Raw genomic sequence first — 27,650 nt, forward strand, 5'->3', positions numbered from 1 at the left:
GTTACATTAACAGCCATAGTGGGGAAGAGAAAGTTGCTCTATTAATATATAAGTGATCACCATTACTTTTTAAGTTGTCCTTAAAAAAAGTTAAGTGCATGGCCACACAGGTACCACTGAAAGTATCAGCTTGGTTAAGCACAACCTAAACTTAGTGCAATACTTTCCAACAGAGTCTAAAAATAGGAACACCAAGATTTTGTGGAAATACAGGAGGAGAGGCTAACACAGTATTTCAGGAAATAAGTCACTGTCATTGGACATAATGCTAAAAGGAAGAAATAGAGCTCCAGTGATTCATCTCCCTACAGAAAGCAAAGTTGGGACTATAAGGAAAGACTCAGCCCCACGACATGGTGTTGCATGTGACAATGTCCATGCTGTGGAGCTGGTGCCAAATTTCTCCTGTGACCAGGAAGATGTTCAGCATTAACATACCTGGGAAAGGGAATTTCTTCCAATGAAGTGTGACTGCAGCTCTCAGTTTGTTAGGACTGAGCTCGAGTTGGGAACTGCAGAATGAAGCAAAAAAAAAAAAAAAAAAAAACCCCAAAGAAACCACCAACAAAACTATCCAGAAGGAAAAGCAAACAAAACTACCAGAGGAGTGAAAGAAAGCCTGGGAATAAAGACAGGCATGTCCCTGGCTAAAACTTGTGCATGTACATGGCCCAGCACACCTTCTGCAGCCATGCTCATTTCCTCTGGGACATGCTCCTCAAGGTTTGTTATCCCATCTGGTGTGAACAGTGAGCACAGAAAAGCAGCAGAGAGGTCCTCTGGCAGCACATCTGATGGAGCAAAGCCCACCATCACCCAACCCTTCAAAAGTTCTTTTCCCAGACACTTGCTGGGAATTGTCACAAACATTTGCAGAGTTCCTTGTTTCACACCTTCACACCAACCAAACCTTCATTGGTTTCAGTTTACAGTGGAGGTTATGAAGACTTTTAGTCAGGAGTTAGCGGCTTCCAAACCTCCTGACATACACCTGTGTCAAATTCCTGTCTTCTAGCCAAGCAGCAATATGGAACAAGGTGAATCCAGGCAGGCACAAGACTTCCTGAAGTTTTAGCAATGTTTTCAGGTTACTCTGTTTGCCCCTGTCAGAAAGACTTGGCTTCCCAACTAGTACTTGGATTACTTTGCCCAAAAACCATGCAGGTACTGAGGCTGCACTTCTTTCAATACCTGATACATCAAACAGGTATCAAAGCACATATACAAGAACTACTTCCACAGTTCTCTGTAGGACACAGAGAAATATGTGTTCTTAGACAGCTGAAGACCTGTTTTATCACTGAGTGCCAGGCCATTCCTTTTGTGCATGCTCTGTACCCTGCACAGTCTGTTCTCCAGAGGGTCTATACTTATGCTCTTTCCTTCCAGAAGTTCTTTTGGACAAATTTACTTCTCTGTTCATCACAGGTAAAACAGAAGAAAAATGGCTTTTTCTCATATGACAAATGTAATCATGGCTGGAGATGTGTGGATCCTAGAATTCACTAAAACCAGAGTGGACTGCTCCTCCTGGGTCCCATGTTAGGAAGGCAGACACATAACATTTTCACAGTTCTGACTTTTTACCCAAGGACCTCAAAATCCACCAAGAATTTGCAGCATCCTCGTGTTACAGATATTTAATAAACTTTTCTTTGGCTTTAGATCTCCATCTGTCCAGTACACACAGACAGGTCTGACCAGGATTTCACTGAGGTCCAAAAAGAAAGTGTGGGCTCAGAGTAGAGCTAATTAAGCAGCAAAGCTGATGGGGTCTTGACAGAAATTGTATGTTGCCCATGTTTTTCAAAGTTTTTCAAATGTCTAGGAAGAGAAGGCTTAAAAACACTCTGATGTTTCATGCCACATTTAAATTTGTGCTTCTCTTCTGCACATACACATGACTCCAAGCATGGTTAATGAGTAATTACTTCACTCATGTTGGGAAAATTGACAAAATGAACGAACAGCTGGGGGAGAAGATGTAGTGCAAAGTTATTATGGCCTGCAGTTAAAAGCAGACTTCAAGGGAGGCAGCATGGTTCAGGTGTTAGATGGGCAGCAAAAAAGAAAACAGAGCAGGTGAGGACGTCTTCACCAGGCTCTGACAAAAGGAGCAAAAACCACTTGCCACTCCTTGATTTTTCCAGGCCTGGACTGAAGAATAAACAAGCCCAAACCATTGCAACCACATAGATAATCTGTTCCTTTCTTAATCCAAATCTCAGGTTTTGCCTGTCTATTGGGAATTTTGGGGCTTGTAACACCTTTTTTGGTGTAGTGATTTTTGTAGTAGTAAAAACACTGATTTAGTCAACAGATCAGTGCAAAGGTGATGCACAGGCTAGAGAGCTTGGTATCTCAACCAGCCTGGGGAGCACATCTCTGTTACAAATGCCTTTATCAGCAGAATCCAAGTAGTTTCCTACAACTCTCCTCAAACAAAAACCATCTTTGGTCTGAACAACCTCAGACTGCTGCATCTGGACAGAATAAAACTTTCAAGGGAGCCTTCATGTGGCTCTTGACAAAACCTTGTCATATTCGTAGAGATAACAGACTGTGTTTGAGGCAGGACACAAAGTGAGACGAGGTATCACTAATGCTTTTATTGTAACACGGGATGTTAAGGCACGTGGAAAATATTTCTGGTATGGCACCCAGAAGCATGAAGGTCTTAAATTTTGTTTACATAAAGCATGCCACTTCAGTTGTAAGAATATAGTTCTATATCCTTGCTACCTGCTAATGCCCAGATCCACTTCTTAGGCTCAAAGGTGCCTGGAGCTGGAAGACAGCGACTTCTAGCTCGGGAACTGTGAGTGATTCCCCGTCAGCAGTCCCCCACTCCCGGTTCCCCCGCCCGGATCCCGTTCTCCGCCCGGTTCCCCATTGCCCCACAATTCCCGGTTCCCAGCTCCCTCAGGCTGTCCCTAGGTCCCCATTTCCACCCCTACGCGGAGCTCCCAGTTCCTTTCGCCCCGTCTCCCATTCCTCGGTCCCTCCTCAGCTCCCTTTGCTCCCCATTCCCGGTTCCTCAAGCCCCCATTTCCCGCTCCATCCCGAGCTCCTGTTTGCCTCCCGATTCTTGTTTCCCGCTGGCTCCAGTTCCCTCCAGCGCTCACTTTCCACCCAGTTACCGGGGCTACCCCTTTTCCCCGTTCCCGCTCTCGTGTCCGGTTCCCGGTTCCGGTTCCCGGTTTCCTTTCCCCGTGCCCTCACAGGGGGCGCCAGGCGGCCGGCAGGGGGCGCTGTGCGCCCGCGAACGCCTCCCGCCTTCCCTCATGCCCTGCTCCGGCTTTGGGGACAACCTGGCGTTCCCAGCGTGTCCCCAGCCCTCAGGACGGACACCCAGGCGTTCCCGTCTGTCCCCAGCTCTCGGGATGGACACCCAGGCGTTCCCGTCTGTCCCCAGCCCTAGGGATGGACACCCAGGCGTTCCCCTCGTCCCCAGCCCTCGGGATGGACACCCCCGGCGTTCCCGCGTGTCCCCAGCCCTCAGGACGGACACCCAGGCGTTCCCAGCGTGTCCCCAGCTCTCGGGATGGACACCCAGGCGTTCCCGGTCCCGGGACGGACACGCCGGTGTTTCCAGCCCTCAGGGTATGTTTTTTTTTTTTTGCTCTTACATCAGCATGTGCTCAGCCAGAGGTGAGAGCCATGCTCAGCACGGGCATCACCTCTGCGAGCTGGGCAGAGTTGATAGTGCACGAGAAGCGAGGTGATGCTTAGCCACAGAACTTGGGTGGGAGAAGTATTTTGAAAGCAGCTTCTATTCAGGGACTGGCTTTAGTGGGAACTGTTGGCATTCTCAGTGGAATATGCAGTGGGAAATTCAATAGCAGTGATAAAAAGACAAGGTGATGGATGAAAACTTTCATGAAAATAAGTGCATTTATTTTAATTTTTGCCCTTCTCAGCAAGTTTTCGTTCATCAGCTTCCAAATGCTGATATTGCTTGGTGCCTCTGACATCAGCAAGTTTCAGGTATCTTTCTCAGTTTCTTCAGCTGTGTTAATCTCTACAGGCTTTTCCTGAGTTTCCATTGTGGTATCTTCAGAGTATCTTGGATGAACTGTGCTCTGAGTTTCTTCAGCTGAGTTAGTTTCCACAGGGTTTTCCTGAGTTGCCTGTCCGGTATCTTCCGAGTTTTTTCGGCGACCTGTGCTCTGAGTTTCTTCAGGTGAGTTAAACTCCACATGCTTTTCCCGAGTTACCCATCTGATATCTTCACAGTATCTTGGGCGAATTGTGCTTATAGCTGTGAAAAATAAGGTTTTCAGAATTGAATTGAAAAACACATTCTGAAGAAAGGAGGTTCCAGACGCTATGAGCCACTCCCGGGAAGTCTGGTAGCCATAGGACAAGCCATAGAGCACGATGAAGAAGGATGAGAGCACGGTTATGGTCAGAACCAGGAGCCAGGCCACAGGGACACACCACCAACACAGCAAGGGCTCACTCTCCGGGATCTTGCGGAGCCGCCTGATGGTCGTGCTTAGTCTCCTTACTTTGGACAAGATGCTCCCTTCTAGGATATTGGAACCTGGCTTCTGGGACTTATTATCCATCTCAGAGGAACTCTCAGGTGTCGTCTCCTCCTGTGTGTCAATTACATTTGCATCTTTTTCAGATATTATGCAATTATTCCAGTACCTAGAATCTACCTTTGGGTACATCTTAGTCACAACAGGAGGAGGATCCTTCTGGGAATACTTAAACAAGACAATTATTAACATTTCCACAGGGAGGGTAAGCAAAGCACATTCAATTCCTACTGCTATTGATCTCACATACCTCAGGTATATCGGAGCTTCGTCATCCTTTTCAGCATTAAAGAACATAATGTTAACAAGCATGGTGAATAACAGCACTGCTAAAAATGTACACAACCTTTGGAACCTGGTGAAAGCCCCAGCATTAACAGGAGCAAAAATCGAGATCCACAGATGGTACTCTGTCAGTCTCCTGTTAAAATGAATAAGGAAATAGTCAGCTTTGGGTAGAGGTGTCTGGGGGTCTGTGACAGAAAATTTCAAGGCTCGTGAGGGATGGTTCTTGTCAAGGAAAAGCCATTTTCTGCACAGGAAGAACCAGACCTTCCTGGTGGACATGTCCTCAACTTCAGCTCTGCTTAAGAACCAGGTTGAAGATTTGCCCTCATTATTGAGCCTGATCTTGAAGGAACTAATATCTCCCAATTTTTTTTTAGTAGTTATCAGAAAGCAATCAATGTTTCCCCGTTGGAAAGCTGGAGAAGGCCGGTGCCACAAACAACGGAATTTACTCCTGCCGTACTGGCCGATGAGCTGCAGGAAAACCTCTGCTTTGGTCCCAGCATTACAGCGACTGCCTGTGTACAGAGTGACCAAAAAGCTCCCATCATCAGAGGCCTCATTGTCTGGCAGAACGATAATGTACTTGATCTGCCTCTCAGCCCTGTCTTTTCTTATAGCCCAGCAGCACAAAAGCAAGAAGATGATAAAAATACAGAGCAGTGTTATGAGGGTCAGTGGGTTTTTAGGTATGTCTGCTATCAGGTTTCTCCCCAGATCTATTGTGTTGGGAAGAACTATTACTTTGGCTGCCAGGAACCTGATGCTGGGTGCTGCCAGGGCTGACACACTCCTGCGGTATCGCGTGGAGACACAGATACAGTGCACCTGCTCCCAGTTGGTCAGGGGACCAATCACGCATGTCTCTTGGCTCCACTCACTTTCAATCCCATTCAGAAATAGGCACTGGTCATTAAAAATGTATATGCTCACCATTTTCTGGTTTGGGTACCTTAAGATATAGTGTGTCTCCAAGATAACAGTGATGTTCTGAGCACCTGCACCACTTTCCTGCACTATGTTTTCCAGCAGGGACTTTGGGAGACAGACTATATAGGGACCTTTAACGCTGCAGTCATCAATGATTGTCTCATTTTCACTTGCAATTGTTTTCCTGTTGTGAAAAGCAATAAATGAGGCCACGGGCTGAGCGTCAGTAAGATTGGCACCTGTAAATATCAGCACCTTGAAAGTAACTTTTAATTTTGTCTTGATCTGGAAGTACACACTCGTGGCAGTTTCATTGATCTCAAAAAGAAATCCTCCAGTTGTGTAAGTTTGTGTTTTATCGGGTCCCATTAGTAAATTAAAAGTTGCAACTCCACCTTTCCTGGCAAGAAAAATGTCTGCTCTTTCAGGCATGAATGGAATTAGATCCCCATCAGTCTTAGTCTCTGCCATTTTAAACCCCATGACCATTGATATAATATCTGATGTGTAAGCTAACCATGGGAAGGGGCTCTCATCAAAATCAAAAACAGCAGTGGAAAACACAGTGTCCGGCGCCACTCCTGAAACGTTTCCTTTTCTTATTATTGGATAAAAACAATTGCGGCAGGTGTCTATTTCAGGCAAACAATTTGTAATGTTCCAGGCTTCATTTTTCTTCACAGTGATATTCCAGTGTCCTGTTTCTATTAGAGTTTCTATTTCTTGAGGGACTTTTCCCCAGAAAACTATCTCTGTTACACCTTCCATGATGGAGAAAACATGTTGAATTCCATTTGCACTGACATTCTTGAGATGCAGAAGATCAGCTCTTAGGACATTGGCCAAGCATCTTAGTATTCCACTGGTCTGAATTTCTGCTCCCTCAGACCAATTGATCTGACTCCTCTGTCTCTTCAGAATTCCCGTTACTTCTGTCAGTTTCCCAATGGCAAGGTCTTGTGACCTAACATTCATTTTCTCAATTGACTCTGTGATTTCAGAAATAACAGCCACTACTTGGTTGATTTCCATGATGCTATTTACTGAAATATTCAAGGCTGCTTTAACCACAGTTTCCCGAAGGTGAGCCTGGGGGAGCTGGACAATTGGTGTGGTTTTAACATAGTTTAAGAGTGAGGCTGCAAGATAAATCAAATAACCACCTCTAAGACGATCGCTGAGCTGCTGAGCAGATGTGGACACGCTTAAATGGCTTGCTGAATCCAGCAGGTCATGAAACATACGTACAAGGGATTGAGTGTTTTGTGGCTTCCTCACATAGGCACGTAAACTCACCTGGGTAAATGACCTGAACGCATCACGGACTTGAACATGAAGTATCACACGGTACCAACGAGAGGGCATTCCAAGTGGGAGAAAAGATGGAGGAGTTTTAGGCTCAGAACCAAAGTACAGAATTGTGCCAAATGTGTTTTCCACCACAGAACTTACTGTGGTAGTTTGGGGTACGTTGGAAGCTACTATCACTTTGTATGTCAGAGGTAAATGGCTGTCAGAAAATCCTCTACACTTAACAACAAATTTTGTCTGAAAGGCAAACCCGTAGCGGGGTCTGATGTTACACCTGCCAGCCTTAGGTGGAGTATTTACTGCAAAGGGTTTTCTGGAGGATGCGGACCTACCATCCCAGGTAGTTACACTTAAGTGAAGTATGTAGGTTGGATATTCAGGCTTCATGAAAGTCAGAGCATGTATAGACAGGTAAGCCCCAGACCTCCCCGTTGATGTTTTGGAAGCCCAGTCAAAATCAATTTCTTTAGAGGTGTCTGAAAAAAGGGACCAGTAATATAGTGGCTTGTTGCTCGGTTTACAGTTTGAGCATTTTCCAGATAGGGCAAATCTCTCTGTTGGAATTAAACTGGCACCACAGTTTTCAATGCATTTAATATCCAGAATGAGTGGAGGGCCAGGATCTATTTCTATAACTTGATCAGCATAAGCCATCCTTCTGCCCTTTTTAATCACCAGGCGAAAGTAGTATAAGGTGCTTCCTGGGAGGTATTCTGGTGGTATTGTTTGAATGGGACCTGAGGATGTTACCCATCTCAAATCCTTCTGCAATGGATGGCATCTGTTTTTCCATTTGTATCTCATGGTTTTATAGTCTGCAAAGTCTTTAGTGCAGTACCAAGTAAATATCATTGTTCCTTCCGCTGCATCAGGATCAGAGGATCCAGAACCATCAAGAGTCCATCTGTCAGAAAATTTCACTGTGCGGACCGGGCCTCCTGAGATATTTGCCACTAGATCGGCTCTCTCAACCTGAACATAAACCATATCATGGGCCTTGAGGACTGTTGAGGTCCTAATTAGGATTACCTCAGCAGTGAAATAAAACAGATACAACCCATAATCTAAACTATTAGCGGCAACAGTTAAATGTATCATTCTCACACCAAACATGCTAGAAGTGTCTACTGGGTTTGACCAGTCCGGGTCAGATTTTGTGTCCGTAGCAGGATAGACTTGCCATTGAGGCTTGATAGATATGCCAGTGTCGCACTCTACGTCCAACCTGACAAAGAGGAAAAATTCTAATGCCCTTTTCTTGTACAAGATATTGGCATTGGGAGTAGGTCTCTGAATCCAACACCTGACTATCCTACAATTTTTTTGCGCACAAACCACTGGTGCTTCTATGGTTTTTGCAGTACGGTTGTTGAGCCTGACACTTAAAAGAGCCGGTATAGGTGCACTGCTGGTGCAGTTCACTTTTGCCACAAACCCCGTGTATTTCTCTGCATCAAAGGGTAAAGCAGAGCGACGGACAAAACGCGTGGCATTTTTTACGTGGTCATTGTATGTGTACGTGCTACTCTGGACAATATGGTCTTTTTTTGTGCCAAAAAGCTGCAGATAGAAGGTCCACTCACACTGTAGCATCGGATGTTGTGTAGGGATAAACCACACTAAGTAACTAAAGTTCTGCAGAACAGAAGGACGGGCACTGCTGAAAACGTGGACGTCAAGGTCTCTTTCTGCCAGTGACCTAATCAAAGCCCTCTTCTGATTCATATAAAGGTACATTTTGAACTTGTACCACTGTAAGGCCAGAAACTCTATGGTGAGTAAGTAGGAGAGCTCCTTGTATTGATAGAACACAGTGTGTGTGTTAGGATGATCTGTGGAAAAAGTGCTGTTGTTGTCTTTAGATGTGTAAAATGTTCCCTGGTTGTACCTGAAAATGTAAGTGCTGCTGTTGGTCTTCCCTGGACAAAGGTTGACATGTATGGGAGTTTCTTTGCCAGCAGTTAAGCTCAGGGTACCATTGAGCAGGTGCAGTTCCCCCATCAATTCCTCAAACCTCTTTCCCTCAACATGGAAGTAAACGCTGGCCACCACCATCTCATCCAGGCTCTGAGGTGTAGAAATGGCACAGAAGTTGCTTGGCAGTGTAAATGAACTGTAGGAGCACAGCCACCCTCCTATAGCCTGTGTGTCCACCAGTCTGTAGGCAAGTGTACTCAGGGTAAGGGGCTGAAGCCACCAGGACAAGCTGAGGGGCTGCTGAGGAACACTGAGGAGCTTGGAGCTGACACTGAGGACATGCACCAAGTCAGGCTCCACCTTGAGAGAGAGGTTGAGGCTTATGTGGGGCATCTGCTCAATACTGACCAAAGCAACGTGGATCCCGGGGTGCCTGTAGCGCACAGTCAAGCGGTAGCTGTAGTAGGTGGCACAGGTCTGTTCCAACTCAACTGTTGGATAGACAGCAGGTGATGTTGTGTCCTGGTGCTCACTGCTGGGAAGGAGAAGGCTCGAGGGGACACCACCCCGGCTGCTGAAGCGGTACTGCCAGGCAGCGCTCTTGAGGCGTGCACACCAGCCCAGCTCCACGGGCTGCCACGCTTGGATAACGCGTGTCTGCGGCCAAAGCACGAACAGCCGCACATCCTGCTCCGCCATCTCGACGCTCACGTTGCGGTGAAAGCACACGGGTGCAGCGCAGGAGGCAGAGGAGCACTGCACTGTAACAAGGCTGGAGGCCCCGGGCGAGGGAGCTTCTGTCTGCAGTACCACCCGGCCTGACCAGCGTGAGATGTTCCTCAGAAAGGCCGCGTTCAGGTACCAGAGGCAGCAAGGTGGGGATGGCGGCTGTCCCTCCTCCTCCTCCTCTACCTCCAGCCCTGCTCCTGGGGCGGGCTGGTAATGCAGGGTCACGGTGCTGTTCCACAGGCACGACACCCTGTGCTCGTTGTCCTGCCGCTGGAAGACTTGGCCGTGAGGGCCCGGGCAGCTGACCCGCAGGGGTGACGGCTGGAGACGGACAGGGGACGCCACCGAGCCCCGGCGGCAGCAGGCGAGCAGCTGCATGAGGAGGAGGAGGAGCGCGGCCATCGCGGCCAGAGGGGACGGGGCGGAGGACGCGCGGCCTGCCGGGGCTGCTCGTTGGGGTGGCCCAACGGCTGTGACAGCAGCCCGAGGGCACCACAGCCTCCTCCGCAGGGCGGCTGGTGAGAACGCTGTTTAACCTCGGACACCGGGCCGGGCCGGAAGAAGGAACAAAGATTTGGGGGTCAATAATCGCCACCGAGCTGCGGCCTGCGTCCCTCAGCGACGGCGCGGGGGCTCCGCGCGCACCCGGCACGCACCGCCCGCCGCTCGCGCCGCTGGCGGCCCCGCCCCCGCCGCGCCGGAGCGGCGAGATTGCCCAGGGACCATGGCTGCGCTGAGGGACTGCAAGGTGAGGGCAGGGCTGGGGACTGCGGGGGGACCATGGCTGCGCTGAGGGACTGCAAGGTGAGGGCTGCGCTGGGGACTGCGGGGGGACCATGGCTGCGCTGAGGGACTGCAAGGTGAGCGTAGGGCTGGGGGGCTGCGGGGGGACCATGGCTGCGCTGAGGGACTGCAAGGTGAGGGCTGCGCTGAGGACTGCGGGGGGACCATGGCTGCACTGAGGGACTGCAAGGTGAGGGCTGCGCTGGGGACTGCGGGGGAACCATGGCTGCGCTGAGGGACTGCAAGGTGAGGGCAGGATGGGGGGCTGCAAGGTGAGGGCAGGGCTGAGGGGCTGCAAGGTGAGGGCAGCGCTGAGGGGCTGCAAGGTGAGGGCAGGATGGGGGGCTGCAAGGTGAGGGCAGGATGGGGGGCTGCAAGGTGAGGGCAGGATGGGGGCTGCAAGGTCAGGGCAGGGCTGAGGGGCTGCGGGGGAACGGCACCGCTGAGGCGCCGAGCCAGGGCGGCTCGGTCCTGCCCGTGCCCTGCGCCCACGGGTGGCGGGGGCCTGCGTGGGGTCCCGGAGGCTGCCGGCGGGCGGGCTCACTGTGGCTAGAGCTCAGCCTCATACACTCCGGTGGGTTTCGGAGGAGGGAAGCTGCTGTTGAGATCTGGGAAAGGGGAAGAAGGGTCGCTGCGCTCATCTCTTCTACCGGGGAAGCAGAGCCATGTGTGAGCATTTCTGGGCTTGTTCCCACGGCGCTCACCTGCCCCTCCGTGGGCCTCAGAAGTGAGTCAGGCCTTCGATTAACTCTAAATCAGCCGCGGGTCAAAGGGTGCAACCTGCGGAGCTGCTTACTGATTAAGTAATTTGAATGCTCTCTTTCTGATAAACTCCTTTTATGGTTGTGTTTTGGTTAACTAGGGCAGTGGCAGGTTAAAACAAAGTCTCGAAGATTGCGTGAGACAGGTGCGTGACTGACAGAGCTTTGGGGATCTGTCACGCAAGGAGTTCAGCAGGTGCCGACTGCAGCCCACGGAGAGCACAGTTCTGAGAGCCAGCTAAGATTCTAGCAGGGGAGAAAATACAAATAAACAGTCGCCAGATCTCATGACTGAACTCTAATCTTAGAGCAGGGGAAAGGACAGGGCTTTGGTCTCACCAAGAAGCAGTGAGGAGAGCAAAGGCCATGACTGTCTAATACAAGAGGCAAGACTCTCTCTCGGAGTTAGAGAGAGGGCTGTGGGAGATCAATATAAAAGAACCCAAAGGCAGCCTCTGTGGGAAGGGGAGCTGATGAGCCTTACAGATTCTTGAGGCTGATTTTTGCCCACTCACACTCCCTCCTGGATTTCTTCAGTAACAGTCTGAAATCTCACTAGAGAGAAGCCCCAGGACCTGAGTGTCCCGAGTAGTCTGGGCGGGACCCCTTATGTATGTCCTAGGGGACAAGGGGTGCTGCCTTTTGTGTGGTTCCAGTAATTCTTCAGCTCTCAGTTGGCAATGACGGATTAGGCTTGGAGTACATCTTTTACATCTCTTGGGAGCCAGAAGCTGCTGTGGCGTGGTTCTGCCCTGTAGCCCATTGTCCTGATGTGCTGGTAGAGGCACACAGTAGTGGCATCCCTGATGTGACACAGTCTTGCTGCCATTCTCCTGTTGCCAGAGTGGGAGTTTTCCAATGAGGAGTGAGTCAGGTGGGCTGCAGCCATAGCAGGACAGAGGCTTTCCAGAGGGGCTGGAAATAGCACATACCTCAGCTAGATCAGCACTGTCCTTAGAGATAGAGGCAGACACATTTTCCACTAACCCTTGTTCTGCTGGTTTGTTCTGGTGCTCACACACAGACTTCTCCATTTTTGTGAATCTGCATCAAGTCCCCTCAGAATGGGACGACATTTTCTGCTTGGCAAGCACCTCGGGCTGTTGTGTAAAATGGTGAAACAGGCAGTGATGTAGAGTCTTGCTCCAGAGGAAGCTTGTTTTTGATGACTGATGCTGAGGGTGGCTCCTGGCCTACTTTGCAGGGCACCATGGAAGACAGCCACTAAGCAGCAAGCCTAACCTTGCTACCTGCTTGGATTTTCACTTTATTCCTTTTCTGGATGATAAATGACATAGAGAGTAAAAATTTTCAGCTCCCTTGAGGTTGCTGAATAGAGCTTAAAGACTAACTGACAAAAAAAGATAAAGGGGGGGTATATATATGTGTATATATATAAGGTAAAGCTTTATATAGGTATATATAAACCTATAAAGGTATATTTATAAATATATATATATAAAAGATAAAGGCTTAAAGGTATGCACACAGAATTATAAACATGGCTGGAACCAATGGAGAAACAGATAAGAAGGACTGCAGTGTTTTTTTGGCAAGTTATGTAACACAGAAACAGCAGCACATGTCCAAAGAAAAAGTTCAAGGACAGGTCACTTTTAATATCAAAGCATTCTGTAAATAAGTCCACCAGAGACCCCTTTCTATGACTCTCCAGGGCCAGAAAAGAACTTCCCATAGGAGGAAGATGCATGCAAGTTCATTCTAGGAATTAGTTCTGTGTATTAGATAAGAAGCATGTATTAATAAATATGTATGATTATGATGGATAAAGAAAGACCTTGTTGCAAAGTCTCACCACACCCACAGAACAGAGTGTGTCCTGTGCAGATAACAAATGCTTGCTTCCTAGTGCTTCAAATTGTGTTAGGAAGTTTATTGCAGCCAGTTTCAGTGTCATGGATATAGTATGAATTGTAAAGAAAATGGGTAATTTTAGATTCAGGTCTAGTCTTTCAGGCATGTAATTTGAAGACTCAATTGCTTTAGCTGTTGGAATGTGAGCCTTTAATCCAATCACAGTGGGAAAGCTTTAGGATATATTAACAAAGTTGTCTTTGCCTGGTTACTTAAAAATTTTGACAGATTATTATAGCTAGGAAATGCTTTAAAGTGTAAAATGAGAAGAGCTGAATTCTTGCAGCATCAGGAAGGACTAAGCCCCGTTAGAAGTCTGAATTAGCTTGCCCCAGGTCTCTTTTTATAGTAGTTATCTATCCTCCATATTCTGTGTACTGCGTTAAAGTAATGCTGGACTGATTGGGGCAGCTTCTCAAATGAACTCTGCTCACTTGCCAGCAGCCAGCCAGGAGATGTTGTGCCTCAGTCATGTTATCTTGCTAGAAACTATGGCAGCCCAATTCTGTTTTGCTTTTTAGCTTTATCCATTTCCCATGTTCCTGTTGTTGTTAGGCTTGTGTATAAATGATCCAAATTTTCAGTTGGTTAACTCCAGAGACTGAGTGGATTTGCTCTGCCAGGCTGTTTGGTCTGCAAGTTGATTCAGAAGAACATTATTGTTTGAAGAAGATTTTATAGATTATAGGATTTACAGATTTATAGATTATAGGAGAACAGGGTTTTATTTTACCATGTCTCTACTTCACACAAGGTGTGCCTGTAGCAGAGGGACTCACCAGCAGCTCTCATGAGTTCAGAATGGTGCTGGGCAACCTATTTGATTTTCTTGGTAATTGTTGGTTTCTTTAGCTCCAACTAATTGAGTGTTATGTAACTGCAACTGAACAAAAGGTTTGTTTCTGCCTCACACTGTACTTCCAGCTTTTCTTTTTAGAAGTGCACAGCTGATGAAAATACCAGAACCCATCAATGTGAGCATCTGTCAGTGTCAGGAAGATGAGGGTGTAACAGGAGCACGTTTGTGTTTGTTTGTTGTGCAGGCCTGGCAGGATGCTGGACTTGTCCTGTCCACGACCAGCAATGAAGCCTGTAAGCTCTTTGATGCTGTGCTCACACAGGTATGACTGAAAATGGGATTTGAAGGGATTCATGCATGGAACACTCTTTACTGCAGCTGATATTTAAATTCCTTATCAGCTGGGAGAGCCTCAAAATGAGGCCACCACAGGAGTTCAGCCTTTAGCTGGCTGCAGGAAACCCTTTTAGCAGAGGGCTGTACCAGATGCTGCAGCTGTGGTGAAAACCTCAGCCAGTGAGCTCATTCCACCTGGACCAGCAAATCAGCCAAAAACCCTGTAGAACTCCAGGGTAAATGTTTCTGCTGGTGACTGAATTAAATTAAACCCCAGTTTTTCTGGTTTTCTACTACACTAAACCTTCCCAAATGCAACATTTGTCTTTTAGTCATTTGCCTTGCTGTTGAATTTTAAGTGTCTGTGAGAACAAAAAGAAAAAATCCTCCTTACCATAGAGGATTTCTCCACCCTGTCTTTCTCTGTCTCTCTTACAGTATGCTACTTGGACCAATAATGAGAGCCTTGGAGGTATTGAAGGATGTCTCTCCAAGCTAAAAGCAGCAGATCCAAACTTTAGTGAGTATAACCTTTGATTCTGAGCATGGAAAGTGCTGGGTTAATTAATGCTTGTTGTCTTGGTATTTAACTGACTTGGTTGATGCAAAGGCAAGGTGATAATTTATAGCATTCTGTAAAACTTCCTCAAACTGTAGAGCAGGCAGAATGCTTTTGTGTGGTGTTTTTTTCTTTTAATTTCACATGATATTTGAGTGGCTGTCATGAAAACCTTCTGAGACCTTTAGGCTTGGGAGGCTTCCTGGACCCCTGTGTCCACAAGTGAGTTTTATTGGAAGTGCTCAGCTCCTCTGGTGCTTTGTGGAGCTGAAGGCTGTGCTGTGGGCTCAGCTGGTGCTGTGCTGTTTCCTGCAGCCATGGGACACGTCCTTGCCAATGGCTTAGAGCTGATTGGCACTGGAAGGAGCGTGAGGCTCGACAGGGAGCTGGGCAGCGCCGTGACAGCCATGGTGGCACTTTCCAAGGCACAGCCACTGACAGAGAGGGAGAGGCTCCATGTGTCAGCGCTGGACGTGTTTGCCAGGGGGTGAGTCCTGTGCCACCCCGCTCAGGGGACTGGGAACAGTTCCTCTGTCTGCTGCAGGCAGAACTGAAGGTTGGCAGTGGTGGTGTGTCATGGTAGCTGACATCTAGCAAAGGAGCAGGGTGGGGTGTAACAGATTGTCCCTGAATTTCTCTCTCCACCCCAAGTGCCATGTCTAGCTGGGGAGCAGCACTGTAGGAAGTAAAGTGCTCTATTGCCACCACTTCCTAGCATTAAGCACTCCAAGTTTAAAATGTGCAACAGATCCATCAGTTTGGAATTAGGAAATGAAGTATTTGGCTACAGTAGGGTCCAGACTCAGATGCACAGACACAAAATTACAGACTTCTCTCTCTCGTCTCCCTATGTCAAAACCTATTTCTCCTGTAAAACAGGGAGATGAGAGTGTCACACTGTGTGCTGTAGAGGCACACTGCTTCATTCCATATGATAAATCTGTATGAACTGCAGAACATATGGGCTAATGATTCACTCTCATTTGTTTGCCAAACAATTGGGCAAGCATGGGTTTGCCTCCCATCTCAGCAAAGGAAATGAGTAAGCTACTGAGGCCCTGCCACTGGGTTTGATTCCTACAAAAGGAGAGAGAAGGTGTCTTTATACATACAAAGTTCCATTAATTATGATGGGTCCCTCTAGGAACTATTCAGCCCTGGAGGAAAAGTTTTAGATTTATGGTTTAAGCTTGTTTCATTTTCCTTGTGTGTTACAGTGATTTGGTGTAACCCAACACGATTTCTTTCATAAGATTTCTCAGAAGGTGCCAAATGAAGATAATCCTATTATTATCTTAAAAAAGACTAAAGAATTCCTTCAAGGAAGAGAATAAGTCATTTGGTGCTGAATTTTCTAGTTTTCAGCATAGTTTGAGTTCAGGACTAACAGTAGGGGCAGGCGTGTGTGCCTAAAAAAAATAAAATTTTTATTTCTAGCCAACTTCCAAAAGCTTGTGAGCTATGGGAGCAGATTCTGCAGAGCCACCCCACTGACCTGCTAGCCCTCAAGTTTTCCCATGACACTTATTTCTACCTGGGGTACCAGCGCCAAATGCGAGATTCTGTTGCTCGTGTTTATCCTTTCTGGACTCGTGATGTTCCTCTGAGCAGGTGAGTCAAGCTTCACTTGGAAATTGCTCTTTACCTGGTGTGCAAGGACTATGTGGTTTTTAAGTTCAGATTTACAAGTTCAGATCTTTTGGAAACAAGACCTGTAGACAAAAATCAGGAGTCTAGAAATTAATCAGACTTGACCATGGATAGAACATGTATCCCTCTTGACACTGTTGGTGAGGGATTTTTCCTAAGTGAGCTGTGTCTCACTGCTGTCAAATATAGCACATGGTGTGTAATACATAGGATAAAATCATGTCCTTACCCAGAGCAGTGGTAAAATTTCTTCATTTTTTCCAATAAAAATACTATTCATCTTGATCCATTAAATCAATAAGGTACTCATAACATCCCTAATTTTTCTTTATTTTTATGGCTTAATTGGATGATTTACAACTAGTTTTAAGGGGGCACTTCATGTAAAAGTATCCTCCTGGTGTTTTGTGGGCACTGGGGAAAATGTAGATTACCTTGGAGATGCTCAGATAGCTTTGGTGACAGCAGTGTCTCACTTCTAGGCTTTTAATTCTGCATCTTGCAGCTGTTATGGAGATCAGCAGCTGGTTCTGTGTAGCTGGTGATTCCATCTCATCCAGAGATGGAAATGTCCATTCTGATGTGCATCTTGTCTCTGTTTGCCATACTGGTGTCTCAGGGTCACTCATTTCCCCTGGGAATTAGCTTGGCAGTTCTGTATCCTGTGAGCTCGAACCTTGTTGTAAATTGCTCTGCAAGGACTTTTTTGAGTTAAATGCTTTTTCTAGTGTGTTTTTTCAGTCCTGGACTAAACCTTGTTATAAATGGATGATGTGTTCTTTTTCCCCTTTCTGTTAGCTATGTGAAGGGCTACTACTCTTTTGGACTTGTGGAAACAAACCTTTATGACCGTGCTGAGAAGGTTGCCCATGAGGTAAACTGCCTGCTGTTGGTGCTGAAAGGCTTGAGGATTCTCACACAGGGTGTTGGTTCCTGCCAGTTGTCAGTCAAAGCAGCAAAGAGATACAGCTCACATGGAAATGCTCACAGACCTTTGTGAGACTTGTTGTGATGACTCTTCTCACATCTCTGCCCCACCAAGGCAGTTTCACTGGGCTGTATTCCCCTCACTTGCTTATGAGCATGCCCTGTCACATGGGGTCAGAACACCCCTATAAAATCCACATATCAGCCACCTGCTGCTTCCCACGTGTATAATTGCCTGTTTGCTCCTATTGAAGAATGTTGGATTGTTTTGACATAGTCTGCTCTTAACAATTGCTCCTGCTTGGCTTCCTGCTCCCTTTTGTTTTCCTAGATGCTTGTTCCTGGGGATCAGTGTCAGCCAGCCTGTTTCCTTTCTATGAAGATAGTAATTACACTTTCTCCAGTCCTCAGGGTTATCCCTGTCCTCCAGGAGTCTCAGACACAATTAATCTCTAATGGGTGTTCTTGGCAAAACTTCTGTTACATCAAATTGCTGAAAGTGAAAACAGAGACTAAACCCTAAAATTTGACCTTTACTAGGTTCCTGACAAACTTTGCAACATGCAAAAAGCCTAGTGGGAGTTTTGGGCCAAGGAAGAGGAATTGGCCATTTTTGGAAAAGAAATAATTATCTGCAAGGCACTATATAATGGAATATATTGTGCCTGCAGTTCTTTCTTTGATGCATGTCTGTGCAATAGATGTCATTTCACAGTCATCATCACAGCCTGTGTTTTAAAGTTTTGCAGGTGTTGATCTCCCTGCAGCAGAAACTGGGAAGTGAAGTCAGCCAAGAAACATTCTCTTCCTTTTCTGTCCAAATCAGACTTGTGGGCTGTGGTTAGTTGGAGTGGTACAAGGATGTACTTAACATGCAGCAAGTAAAAAGTAGTCTCTTGTTTCTAGATAAGCAGTGATAAATGTCTGCATTTGCAAGTTTGTAAGGCTCATTGTGTTTTCCTGTTTTTCTCTTTTTCTCTCACAGGCTTTGGCTATAAATCAGACAGATGCATGGTCTGTCCATACCATAGCTCATGTAAATGAAATGAAAGCTGAGGTGGAGAAAGGCTTAAAATTCATGAAAGAGACAGAAAAGAACTGGAAGGTAAATGTTTTTGTGGCATCTCTGAGGAAGCTATTTTTAGTTTTTCTTTAAGTCCTGCAGCCAAGTTCTTGAGTCAGGCCTGCAGACCTGTTACAATCAATGCAGAGTTTGCACGTTAGAGGAAATCCTCCTTTGAGGTGCTGCTACTCTCCATGCAGCTTTTAAGCAAGAGGCAGGAAGAAGTGGCATGTTATGAGGGATGTGACTGTCCCCATTTGTGATCTGTTTGTGGTTATAAAAGTAAAGTGACCACTGATCCTTTCACAGGCTTTCTACTAAGGCTGATGTATGCACAGTCAGTCATTTGAAGGACCTGGCTAAATCTCCTCATGGGACCTAAGATGAGATGAAAAATGACACAGTTAAATCAACTGTTTCAAAACACTAAAATACTTGTTTGCTTCTGGAGGGGGAGGGGATTTTAAGAACAAAGAAAAGAGAAATTATGCTCTTATATATTTTCTAATGTACTAATTACTTTCTTGTGTGTCAGTTACCTTTATATATCCAACATGTTCGATACCATCTTTCAGAGTACTGAACAGGTTAATTAGTCTGTTATGTGGTCCTTTGCTGTAAATTAGGTTTTATTTTGTGTTTGATAGCATTTACCCAATGATTAAGTCTGTTATATTGAGAGCTGGGAGCTGGGAGGTTTGCCTTTGCTAGAACCCACAAGAGTCTATTTTAGAGTCATCTGAGCTGACTGTCCCACCTCACACCAAGAGCAGGACTGGATAGTGAGACTAGAAAGGGTGGGTTTGTCCTTGTTTCATTTTTTAAGTTTAGCATTCAGATACTGGGCTTGGAAGTGCAGACAGAAAACTCTTGCTTGAAGTTCACACCTGTCACATCCCAGAAAGCATTTTTTCTTTTAATATGTTAGTTTTAATGAAACAGTGATTGACAGTTTGGGTGGTACCTTAAAAACCCCAGTCAGTGATTTTTGGATCAATTTTTTTTTAAACTCTTGGTTCTTAAAATAGTTGCATGTCTCTGTGATTCTTACTCTTTATCCAAATAAAATCAAGTGCAAGCCCACTTGTCTCTAGCAGTTGAATCTTTTTTAGAACTCAGATTTAGCAGCAGGGAAAAGGTTTTGCTTTATTTATTCAGGTAATTCCATGATCTTGTTTGTATGACATTTGGAATGGCAGTATGATATTCAACTTGATATTATCAGTGTTTATGCCAAGCACATAACTGCTTCTGCTGCTTGGGTTTGGTTTATGATTTAATATTAAACAAGCAAAGATTACCAGAATGTTTATCTTAGAAGCCCTGACATTTATTGGGAACCTTTACCTTTGTGCTTCCTGAAAGTGCTTGTTACAGTTGTCAGTATGACAATAAAGATGATTTTTCCACTTGTGAGACCATTAAGTTTAACTACAGAACCAGGAGAGAGTGGGAGGAGAGGGGTGAACCTTTCTGGTATTTTAATTTTCACCAAAGGATTATGGAATTACATTTGTCTGTTTTTAATGCATTCACAAAAATGAGCTGCGATTGCCTTGAGCTGCAGGCCAGGGAAGGGGATTTGAAGTTCTGGTGCCAGCTGGAAAGGACAGTGTGAAATTGGGCAGTTCAGCAAAAATTCATCTCTCCTGATGAGCTGCCAGTGTGTTTGGCATCTCTTGCAGCTTCTGTAGCCTGCAGTAAAACCTGTTTAAAAAGTGATTCCTCTTTGTCTGAGGTAGGTTCTAAATGGCTGGGATGAATAAAGCCTCCATATCCTTCTCTCTCCTCTATCTGGCCAGGTTATTTCAGACAAGATGCCTAAATTTTAGATGAGACAAATCTTACTCTTCTTAGGGATGTGGATTAAATTTCTTTTTTTAAAAGGGTGCTGAAGAAAGGTGAATTCTGAGGCATCCAAGTGAAACTCTTAAATGATGTGGGGGAACCTTGGGTTTGAGATGTTGCCCTGAGCAGCTACAAGTGTACCAAATGAGAAAGTGTCCTGGCAGCTGATTTAAATTTCTTGTCTCTTTTGTGTCTCCTGAAGTACTCAGTCTTCCTCAAGGAGGAAACAGAAATCTGACTAGGTAACTTGGAAAGGGGAGTTATTTTGTAATTATTTTTTTTCTCTCCAGAGCAGTGATATGCTTGCTTGCCATAATTACTGGCACTGGGCTTTATACTACATTGAAAAGGTATGAGATATTTTCATAAATGTGCTTTATGGTCTAGATAAGTAATCTAAAGCTCTTTAGAAGGCAGAACTAACATTTTCTTGGGGGGGTCAGCTATTTGAAGGGCTGTTTTTATAAAATAGCACAATTCTATATTTACAAAGCGGCATAGTCCTTTATTACTGTTATTTTGAGAACTTTAATTGCATTGGTCAGCATTTTCAGGATCTTTCTAAGAATGTTGAAATACTGCTTTGAGATTATTGCATGTTTGAAGATCCAGTAGTCTCACTAATTACATTTAGCACAGTTATTTGATACCAAGATGAACATAGATCTCTAATTTTGAGACAAAAATTAACAGAATTCTTAGCAAATTCAGTACTCATTTTCTGGCCCAAAAATTTGCTGACTATAAAAAAAGAGGCCATAATCTCTAAATTGGGTTGCCAATGCTGTTATTGTCAATTATTGTTACTAATTCTTACTATTGAAAGCCTTTAGAAATGGTTGAAGTTTTACCCAGCCTGTCAGAATTTCCTTGGATTTAATGCTTAGCACTCGTGGGGCTCAGCTTAAGAGGGAGATAAATGTGGCATCCTTGAAGGCAGCATCCTTTGGCCAGAAGGCAGAGTAACACAGGAGGAACATAATTCTCCACAGGAGTCCAACAGTTTATTTTATTTTGTCACTTCCTATCTACCTAACTTTTTTGAAGGCTGCTTAAAACCATTTTTCCCCATCTCTTTGCATACACCATGGGATGCACTGATTTTTGCAAACATCTGTGAGAGGAACATTAGAATGAGAGGCAATATCTCCATGTGTCTCCTTCTTGCTCAACTTGTGCCAGTATTGGTTCTTATTCTCAGATGGAACCTCAACACACTGATCATTTTGCCTACTAAATCCAGGTTTTTCTGCTTTGAATACCTCAGGGTTTCTTTGGCTTGGTTTGTTTTGATCAGGCAGTCCTGAGGAGCTGTTATGGTGCCTGTTAATGTGTTTGTGTCTAGTTGCTGTGTCTGCACGTTAACCCACAGTCCTCCTTTGCTTTTCCAGGGGGAATATGAAGCTGCTTTGACAATTTATGACAAGCATGTGAGTAGGGGCCTTTTTATCTTTACTGAGATCATGCAAGATCATGATGTGATGATGATGTGTGCTTTCTTCCTGCTGTGTGACATTGAAACCTATCACAGTGCATGATCTGTGTATAAATACTGTTCACATCTGTTACCACAGGCCTTTAGGGAAACAGCTTCTCAACACTTCTGGGGAAAATGCCCCAAGGATTGAGGGTTACATAGTTTGATTGCTTGAAAGAGCTACAGTGGTACTGATTTCCATTCTGTCCATGTTCCTTATTCATACCTTTCAAAGGTAAATTAGTCGAGTCACCTCTACAAAGAACTGGTTTTGCATGTTAGGTACAAAGTCAACTGGATTTCAAAACAACCTTTGTAAATCAGCAGTATCAATTTAGATAACATAGCACATCTTTTTAAGGATTGTAAAAATACTGCAAGCATTAGGAAAGCTGCTGGGCAGATTTCTATCTGCTAGCATTGATCCAGTGAAGTAATATTTGTGGCAGAATTTTGGAAAAATAAAATACTGTGGTGACTCTCCCTATTTACTGAGAAAAGCAACACATGTAAACCATGTAAGTTTCTGTCATTGCAAATTCCTTTATTCAAGAAAAATGGAATTAGGACTATTACAAAACAAGTAATTTTGAATTAATAGAAGGATAAAATGAATTTGGAACTGTGAAAATAAGTTTGATAATCTGAGGAAGATTCTACTGGTGCATCACTTAGCCATCCTATGAGTACTTGTGATTACAGATTGCCCCTGTGTGCCTGGCACGTGGAAGCATCCTGGATATAGTTGATAACTGTTCAATGCTGTACAGGCTTCATCTGGAAGGTAGGATATCCTCTGGCCATTCTTTTTTATAACTTTTTCTTTTTCCCTACCCCTGCCATTCATGCTGGGGAAGTATTTCAATAAAATTACACAGCAAGTTAAATCAGTGTTTCAGAAGAAACTTGAGAAAAGCATCAGTGTGAAGTTCCTAATGTCCATAAGCTTTATTCTTACCAAAAGTTTCAATTTTCTATGCCAGTGTGGCATAACAGCTCCAGTGCATAAGCCTCTAAAAACCCATAGCACTTTCTGGATGTAAATTTCCAGTCACATTCTTTTTTTTCCCTTTTGATCCTCATTGAAATAGTTAGTATGGACCTATCAGCCTCTGGCTTTTGTACTCCCCTCACTCAGTGGCATTTCCCCTTTTAAGTCAGTGTTTATACACTAAGGCTCATGACAGGGACATGATGGGCAGACAGTATTTCACACTGTTCTGCTAAAACACTAATGATGTGTTGGGGTTTTTATTAAATCCATCTTCTCACTCTGCCTTGTGATTCCTACAGATGGCTCATGGTGAACAGCACCTCCAAAACATTATGAGCAATCTCATAATAAAGCCAGAAGCTCACACAATGCAGACTAAAATAATGTCTTTAAACTCCTGACAGTCAAGAAACTCTTGGCCCACATAAAGCAGACTGCTGCTGAGCATTATTGCTGCATACATTTTGCTACATCAGGAAATGTTGAGTTCAGTGGGAATGCATTTTATGCTGAGTGGCTGACAGTAATTGCAGAGTTGTACCTTCTCATGTGGCAATGTTATTGAGAGAAGTATTTTTTACTCTTAGGTGTAAAGCTTGGGGACAGGTGGAATGATCTGCTTGGGGTTACAAAGAAGCACACCAAGGATCACATTCTTCTGTTCAATGATGTGCACTACTTGATGTCTTTCCTTGGAGCCAAAGACCACAAAACTACTGAGGAGCTTTTAACAACTCTGCAGGAACTTGCCAGGTAAGCAATGGAATTCCTGCACTGGGCTCAGTGAAAAGCCCTCTGAACTTCAGGGCTGTGATGTCTCTGGCTTGCTGAAGCTTCAACATGCTCCTCCCTGCCTTAGCATGTCTCCAGTTAGGAGATCCAAATTATTATCTATTTATTGAGTTAATGTCTAGAGGGGTTCCTCATGTTGTTGAGCAGAAGTCTTTTGTGTTTGAGGTCATGGACATCACCTGAGCAGTTGCTGTCTGTTTCCTTTTAGTGGGGTGACACTAAGCTGTGTTACAGACAAGGAGTAAAGTGTATTAATAAGAACATTCTACAAGATATGGCAGCTGGCTGTGGTGGATCTTTTCTGCTCTAGTTAAAAAGATTAATAAGAGAACATTAGTTGGTAGTGATATTCTAATGGCTACTCTTTGATGTGTTGTCAAGTCCATCTGCAGAATATTAGGTTTCAAGTACTACTAAAGTAATAATCTAGAATATTTCACTTTCAAATTAAGTTATTTGAAAAAGTTACATATTCAAGTACTGCATCCAAACAATGAAGGTTTTGTGTTCCCTTAGGTATTAAATGACTGTGAATTGCCTTGTTTATCTGTTTAAGGGGTTGATAAATAGCTGCTTTCAATTTCTTCCCCCTACTAGACCCTTTTTTCCTCTGTTTAAGCATCTGTTGCTTCCTTTGCCTTTAAAAAGAAGGAAGGAAGGAGAACCTGAAATTGTCTCTATTTGTTCCTGACTATTTGTAGTTTTGAGGAATACTATAACTTTTAGGAATACTTATAAAAACAAATAATTTCAAAGCAAGCCTAAGTATGTCTCATTTAACTAAAGCAGAAAACAGCAAATATTTTTTGTTATTTATTCTATTATTTATATAAGTATGTCAGGATATATAAAGTATAGAAAACTGTCCACCAGAGGCTTTAATAACATGTGTCCATATGTGCTTATTCTTTCATCCAGTGCTTCCTTTCACCTACTTTCAGCCTTAATAATACATGTGTATATTTTTAGCTGCAATTTGAAAAATTATAAAGCTTCATTTCATTATTTGAGAAAGCAGGCTGTGAGCTGAAGGGACTGTATTAATAATTGGATTAATTTACATCTATCAAAAATATGTAATATATAAATGATAGCCCAGAGGCGTTTTGTATGTGTTAAGAAAGCAGCATTACACCCTGGGCACAAACATCTGGCATTGCACCCGGATTTTTGCCGGGCCTTAGTCTTGGAAAGTTGCTGGGAATTTGTCGAGTGTCCCATGGCGCTCTCTGGTGGTTGGTGGACAAAACGTGGAAATGAGGAGTTGTTCCATCATTTTCATCACTGGCTGTCTCAAGCTGCTTCAAATCTCTTGTGCACTTTTATCTTTCTAGGATGCCACAGTTTGTTTAAGGAATGATAAGCACATAGGGCAGTGTTGCCTCCTGGAAAATGAAGGCTGGCCCAGTGAAAGAAAAGGAAGTTTTGTAACCCTGATGTTAGAAGGAGCTGGCTTTGCAAGGTCATGACTGGGAGCTGTGTGCAAGGACTGGTGGCCACCTGTGGCCAGACAAAGGACTTGCAGTAGGATGTTCTGGTGGGGTCAGCACAAGAGAAACTGCAGTGTTCTTACTGTCCTAGCCCAAACTGTTTATTGCAGAGCTAGGATGGGTTGGGCTTGTGCCTTTTGTGGGTGTATTCAGGAGGATAAAAACTGATTGCTGGATGAGTAACAAAAAGGTGAAAGTAGCATAACCACACAGAAAGATATGATCTAAGTCATGTACCTAAAACATCAGGCTTTGTACAGTAACAAAAAAATAAAAACCTGTCTGCAGGCAGGGGCAGACTGGCATTGAAATATAGCTATTTATGCTTTGGCTTATGGAAGTTAACCACTGTTTCATTCTACAGAGCACCTCATGAAGACCAGCAGCTTTCCCTGGCTCCTCATTTGGGACTGCCACTGTGCCAGGCTTTTGTAGCGTTTGAAAATGGGAATTGTGACAAAGCTGTAGATCTGCTCTACCCAATCCGTTACGAACTCGTCCAAGTGGGAGGCAGTGATGCTCAGGTAAAGCAGATCCAGAAAAGACTTTTTGATGTGACTCAATCCCCTCTCAGCAGCCACCATGAAGCACTTACCTCATTCAGTCAAACACTGAAAAGCTGAACTCTGCTTGTGACTGAATCCTGTTTGCAAACACTTACTAGCAAATATTTATTTTTAATGTTGATTTGATTCCTTCCTGTGAATTTAATAGTTTGGTAACCAAGACGCTGTAACGAGCCATACATTATAAATTAGTTACTAGTTTGTATTTTGCTGTTTTTTTTTCCAGAGAGATGTTTTCAGCCTGTTATTGATTCATGCTGCTTTAAATTCTAAATCAAAGGCCAAACAAAACCTTGCAAGGTGAGTATTTCCCCTGATAATATTTGTGGAAGTAGCACTGTTGCTGAAAGTAAGGAGTAATGAATATACTCAAAAAGTAAGAAGTAATGAATATATTCAAACCACTAAATTTCAGGCTAAAATTTTGTGTTAAATGTAGCAACATTTAACCAGGATAAAAAGTACAATAGCTTCCAATTCCAAAAGTCCAGTCTTTCAGCCTGGATGGATGATCTGTGTATGTTCAAGGGTAGTTGATTTTCAATGGTTCTGGATTTTCCAATGGTTCTGTCTTCAACTATAGCCTGTTGACCTTATGTAAACTGCAACTGCAGTCAGTGCCACTGCTGACATCTGCTTTGCAGGGGTCAGAGGTGTGCTCTGCCACATGTGCTTGCCCCTCAGCACAGAGCACAGCCTGTTTGGCAGAACACACATTTATCACCCACTGCTCACCCTCCTGCCTCTCCTTTCCCAGGTGTCTCCTGCATGAACGTGACCTGCTGAGACCCAAGTCACCAATGACCGAGCGACTGATCAGGAAGGCAGCAGCTGTGCATTCCATGGCATAGGGCTTTCCTCCAGCTTCAGCTGGAAGAGCCAGGAGCTTCCCACAAAGCCTGGGAGCAGGGAGTGCAGGGGTGCTGTGAAGGAATTCAGGGAGGTACTGAAGCTTAAAAGATTTGAGAATTATTTCCTTAAAAAAAAGACAGCTGTTGCATTTCTGGAGGTTGTGCCTTAGATGATTCTGCAAGGAAAGAAGAAAACTTGCTGATAATGCAAGCAAAACTTGCTGACAAAGCTTTCTGGAGCATCCCAAAGGCACTGCTGCTCTGGTATGTTTTCCTGAACATTCCCTCTGACTCTGATTATACACAGTGCAGTAACAGTGCCTGGGTTCCAGTCCTTCTTTGGCCCAGTTTGTTAACTTGGCCTACATGTGAATTTTAGCTGCTCAGGTAATTCAAAGGGAGCTTTGAAATAAAGCTAATAGGAAGATGCAGGGCCAGAACCAGTACAGGCATGAACTGAATTCCATATTGGGCTTCCAGCCCATGCAGGCAGGAGTCACAGATCTCTCTGCATTCAGGATCTCTTTCCACATGTACATTTTTAAACTGTCTCATAAAATGTTAAATTTTTCTCCCAGCTCTCCTGGCCTCACAGGCCTGCCCCTCCTTCCTGTCCAGCTCAGGCTCTTCCCCATGTCCCATAGCCTTGTCCTACAGTTTCCTTTTGACCTAAGAAGGCACTTCCATAGCTGGCCCTGCCCTGCCCCTGGAGTTCCTGCATCGTGGAACAAGAGGTGGAAGTGCTTTGCTGACATTTTGCTTTACCCAATCCTCCCCTGATGCAGAAATAGCTTATTTTTAAAGGAAGAATAATAAAACCATGTAAGGGATTGCATTCCTTGCCTTCAGGTGTTCAGGTTGATGAGCGTGCTGTTCAGCAGACAGCTTGTCTGCTCAGCCATGGTGGGGATGACTCACTTGGGACACCTTACAGTGGATTTTAATTATTATTTTTAATAAGTGCACTTCAGACAACGACTTTAGACAGGTAACTTTTTACTAGAGGAATGTAACAAATTTTAAAAGGAACAAAAGCCTGAGAAAGCTCTGGCTGGCTATGCAGAGTGTGATCAATGTAATCAATGACAGCTCTACTTTCAATAGAACATGATTGAGAATTTTGTCTGCTTTGCTTTAATAAAGTCAAACATGATCTT

General features: G+C 44.6%; 2 protein-coding genes across 3 annotated transcripts; one reads left to right on the forward strand and one right to left on the reverse strand.

The window, feature by feature from the left end:
- Positions 1–3,145: 3,145 nt before the first annotated feature.
- On the reverse strand, positions 3,146–10,124 carry PKDREJ (polycystin family receptor for egg jelly). Its single transcript, XM_058022321.1, is given in 5 exon segments — positions 3,146–3,417; positions 3,789–3,825; positions 3,828–3,930; positions 3,932–3,995; positions 4,169–10,124. Coding segments are annotated over 5 exon segments (6,432 nt in total).
- A 291-nt stretch (positions 10,125–10,415) lies between these two features.
- On the forward strand, positions 10,416–27,650 carry TTC38 (tetratricopeptide repeat domain 38). Of its 2 annotated transcripts, none has more exons than XM_058022383.1 (14): positions 10,416–10,470; positions 14,185–14,262; positions 14,715–14,796; positions 15,151–15,322; positions 16,273–16,446; positions 17,284–17,359; positions 18,398–18,517; positions 20,614–20,673; positions 21,715–21,753; positions 22,503–22,584; positions 23,382–23,547; positions 25,441–25,600; positions 25,869–25,942; positions 26,400–27,650. In XM_058022383.1, the coding sequence occupies exons 1-14, from the start codon at positions 10,447–10,449 to the stop codon at positions 26,491–26,493; spliced, it is 1,401 nt and encodes a 466-aa protein (XP_057878366.1). In that variant the 5' UTR covers positions 10,416–10,446; the 3' UTR covers positions 26,494–27,650. The 2 variants fall into 2 exon arrangements, with proteins under 2 accessions (XP_057878366.1, XP_057878365.1); XM_058022382.1 differs by lacking the exon at positions 10,416–10,470 and adding an exon at positions 10,726–10,751.

The sequence above is a fragment of the Melospiza georgiana genome, chromosome 4, assembly GCF_028018845.1.
Source record: "Melospiza georgiana isolate bMelGeo1 chromosome 4, bMelGeo1.pri, whole genome shotgun sequence".
NCBI lineage: Eukaryota > Metazoa > Chordata > Aves > Passeriformes > Passerellidae > Melospiza > Melospiza georgiana.

What these genes read in the sequence shown, in the direction of transcription:
- TTC38 (XM_058022383.1), top strand. Translation starts at nt 10,447, where the DNA reads ATGGCTGCGCTGAGGGACTGCAAG. An exon ending in GTACAGGCTTCATCTGGAAG is followed by an intron (nt 22,585 to 23,381) that starts GTAGGATATCCT and finishes TTTTACTCTTAG; the next exon opens with GTGTAAAGCTTGGGGACAGG. An exon ending in GCCAAACAAAACCTTGCAAG is followed by an intron (nt 25,943 to 26,399) that starts GTGAGTATTTCC and finishes CTCCTTTCCCAG; the next exon opens with GTGTCTCCTGCATGAACGTG.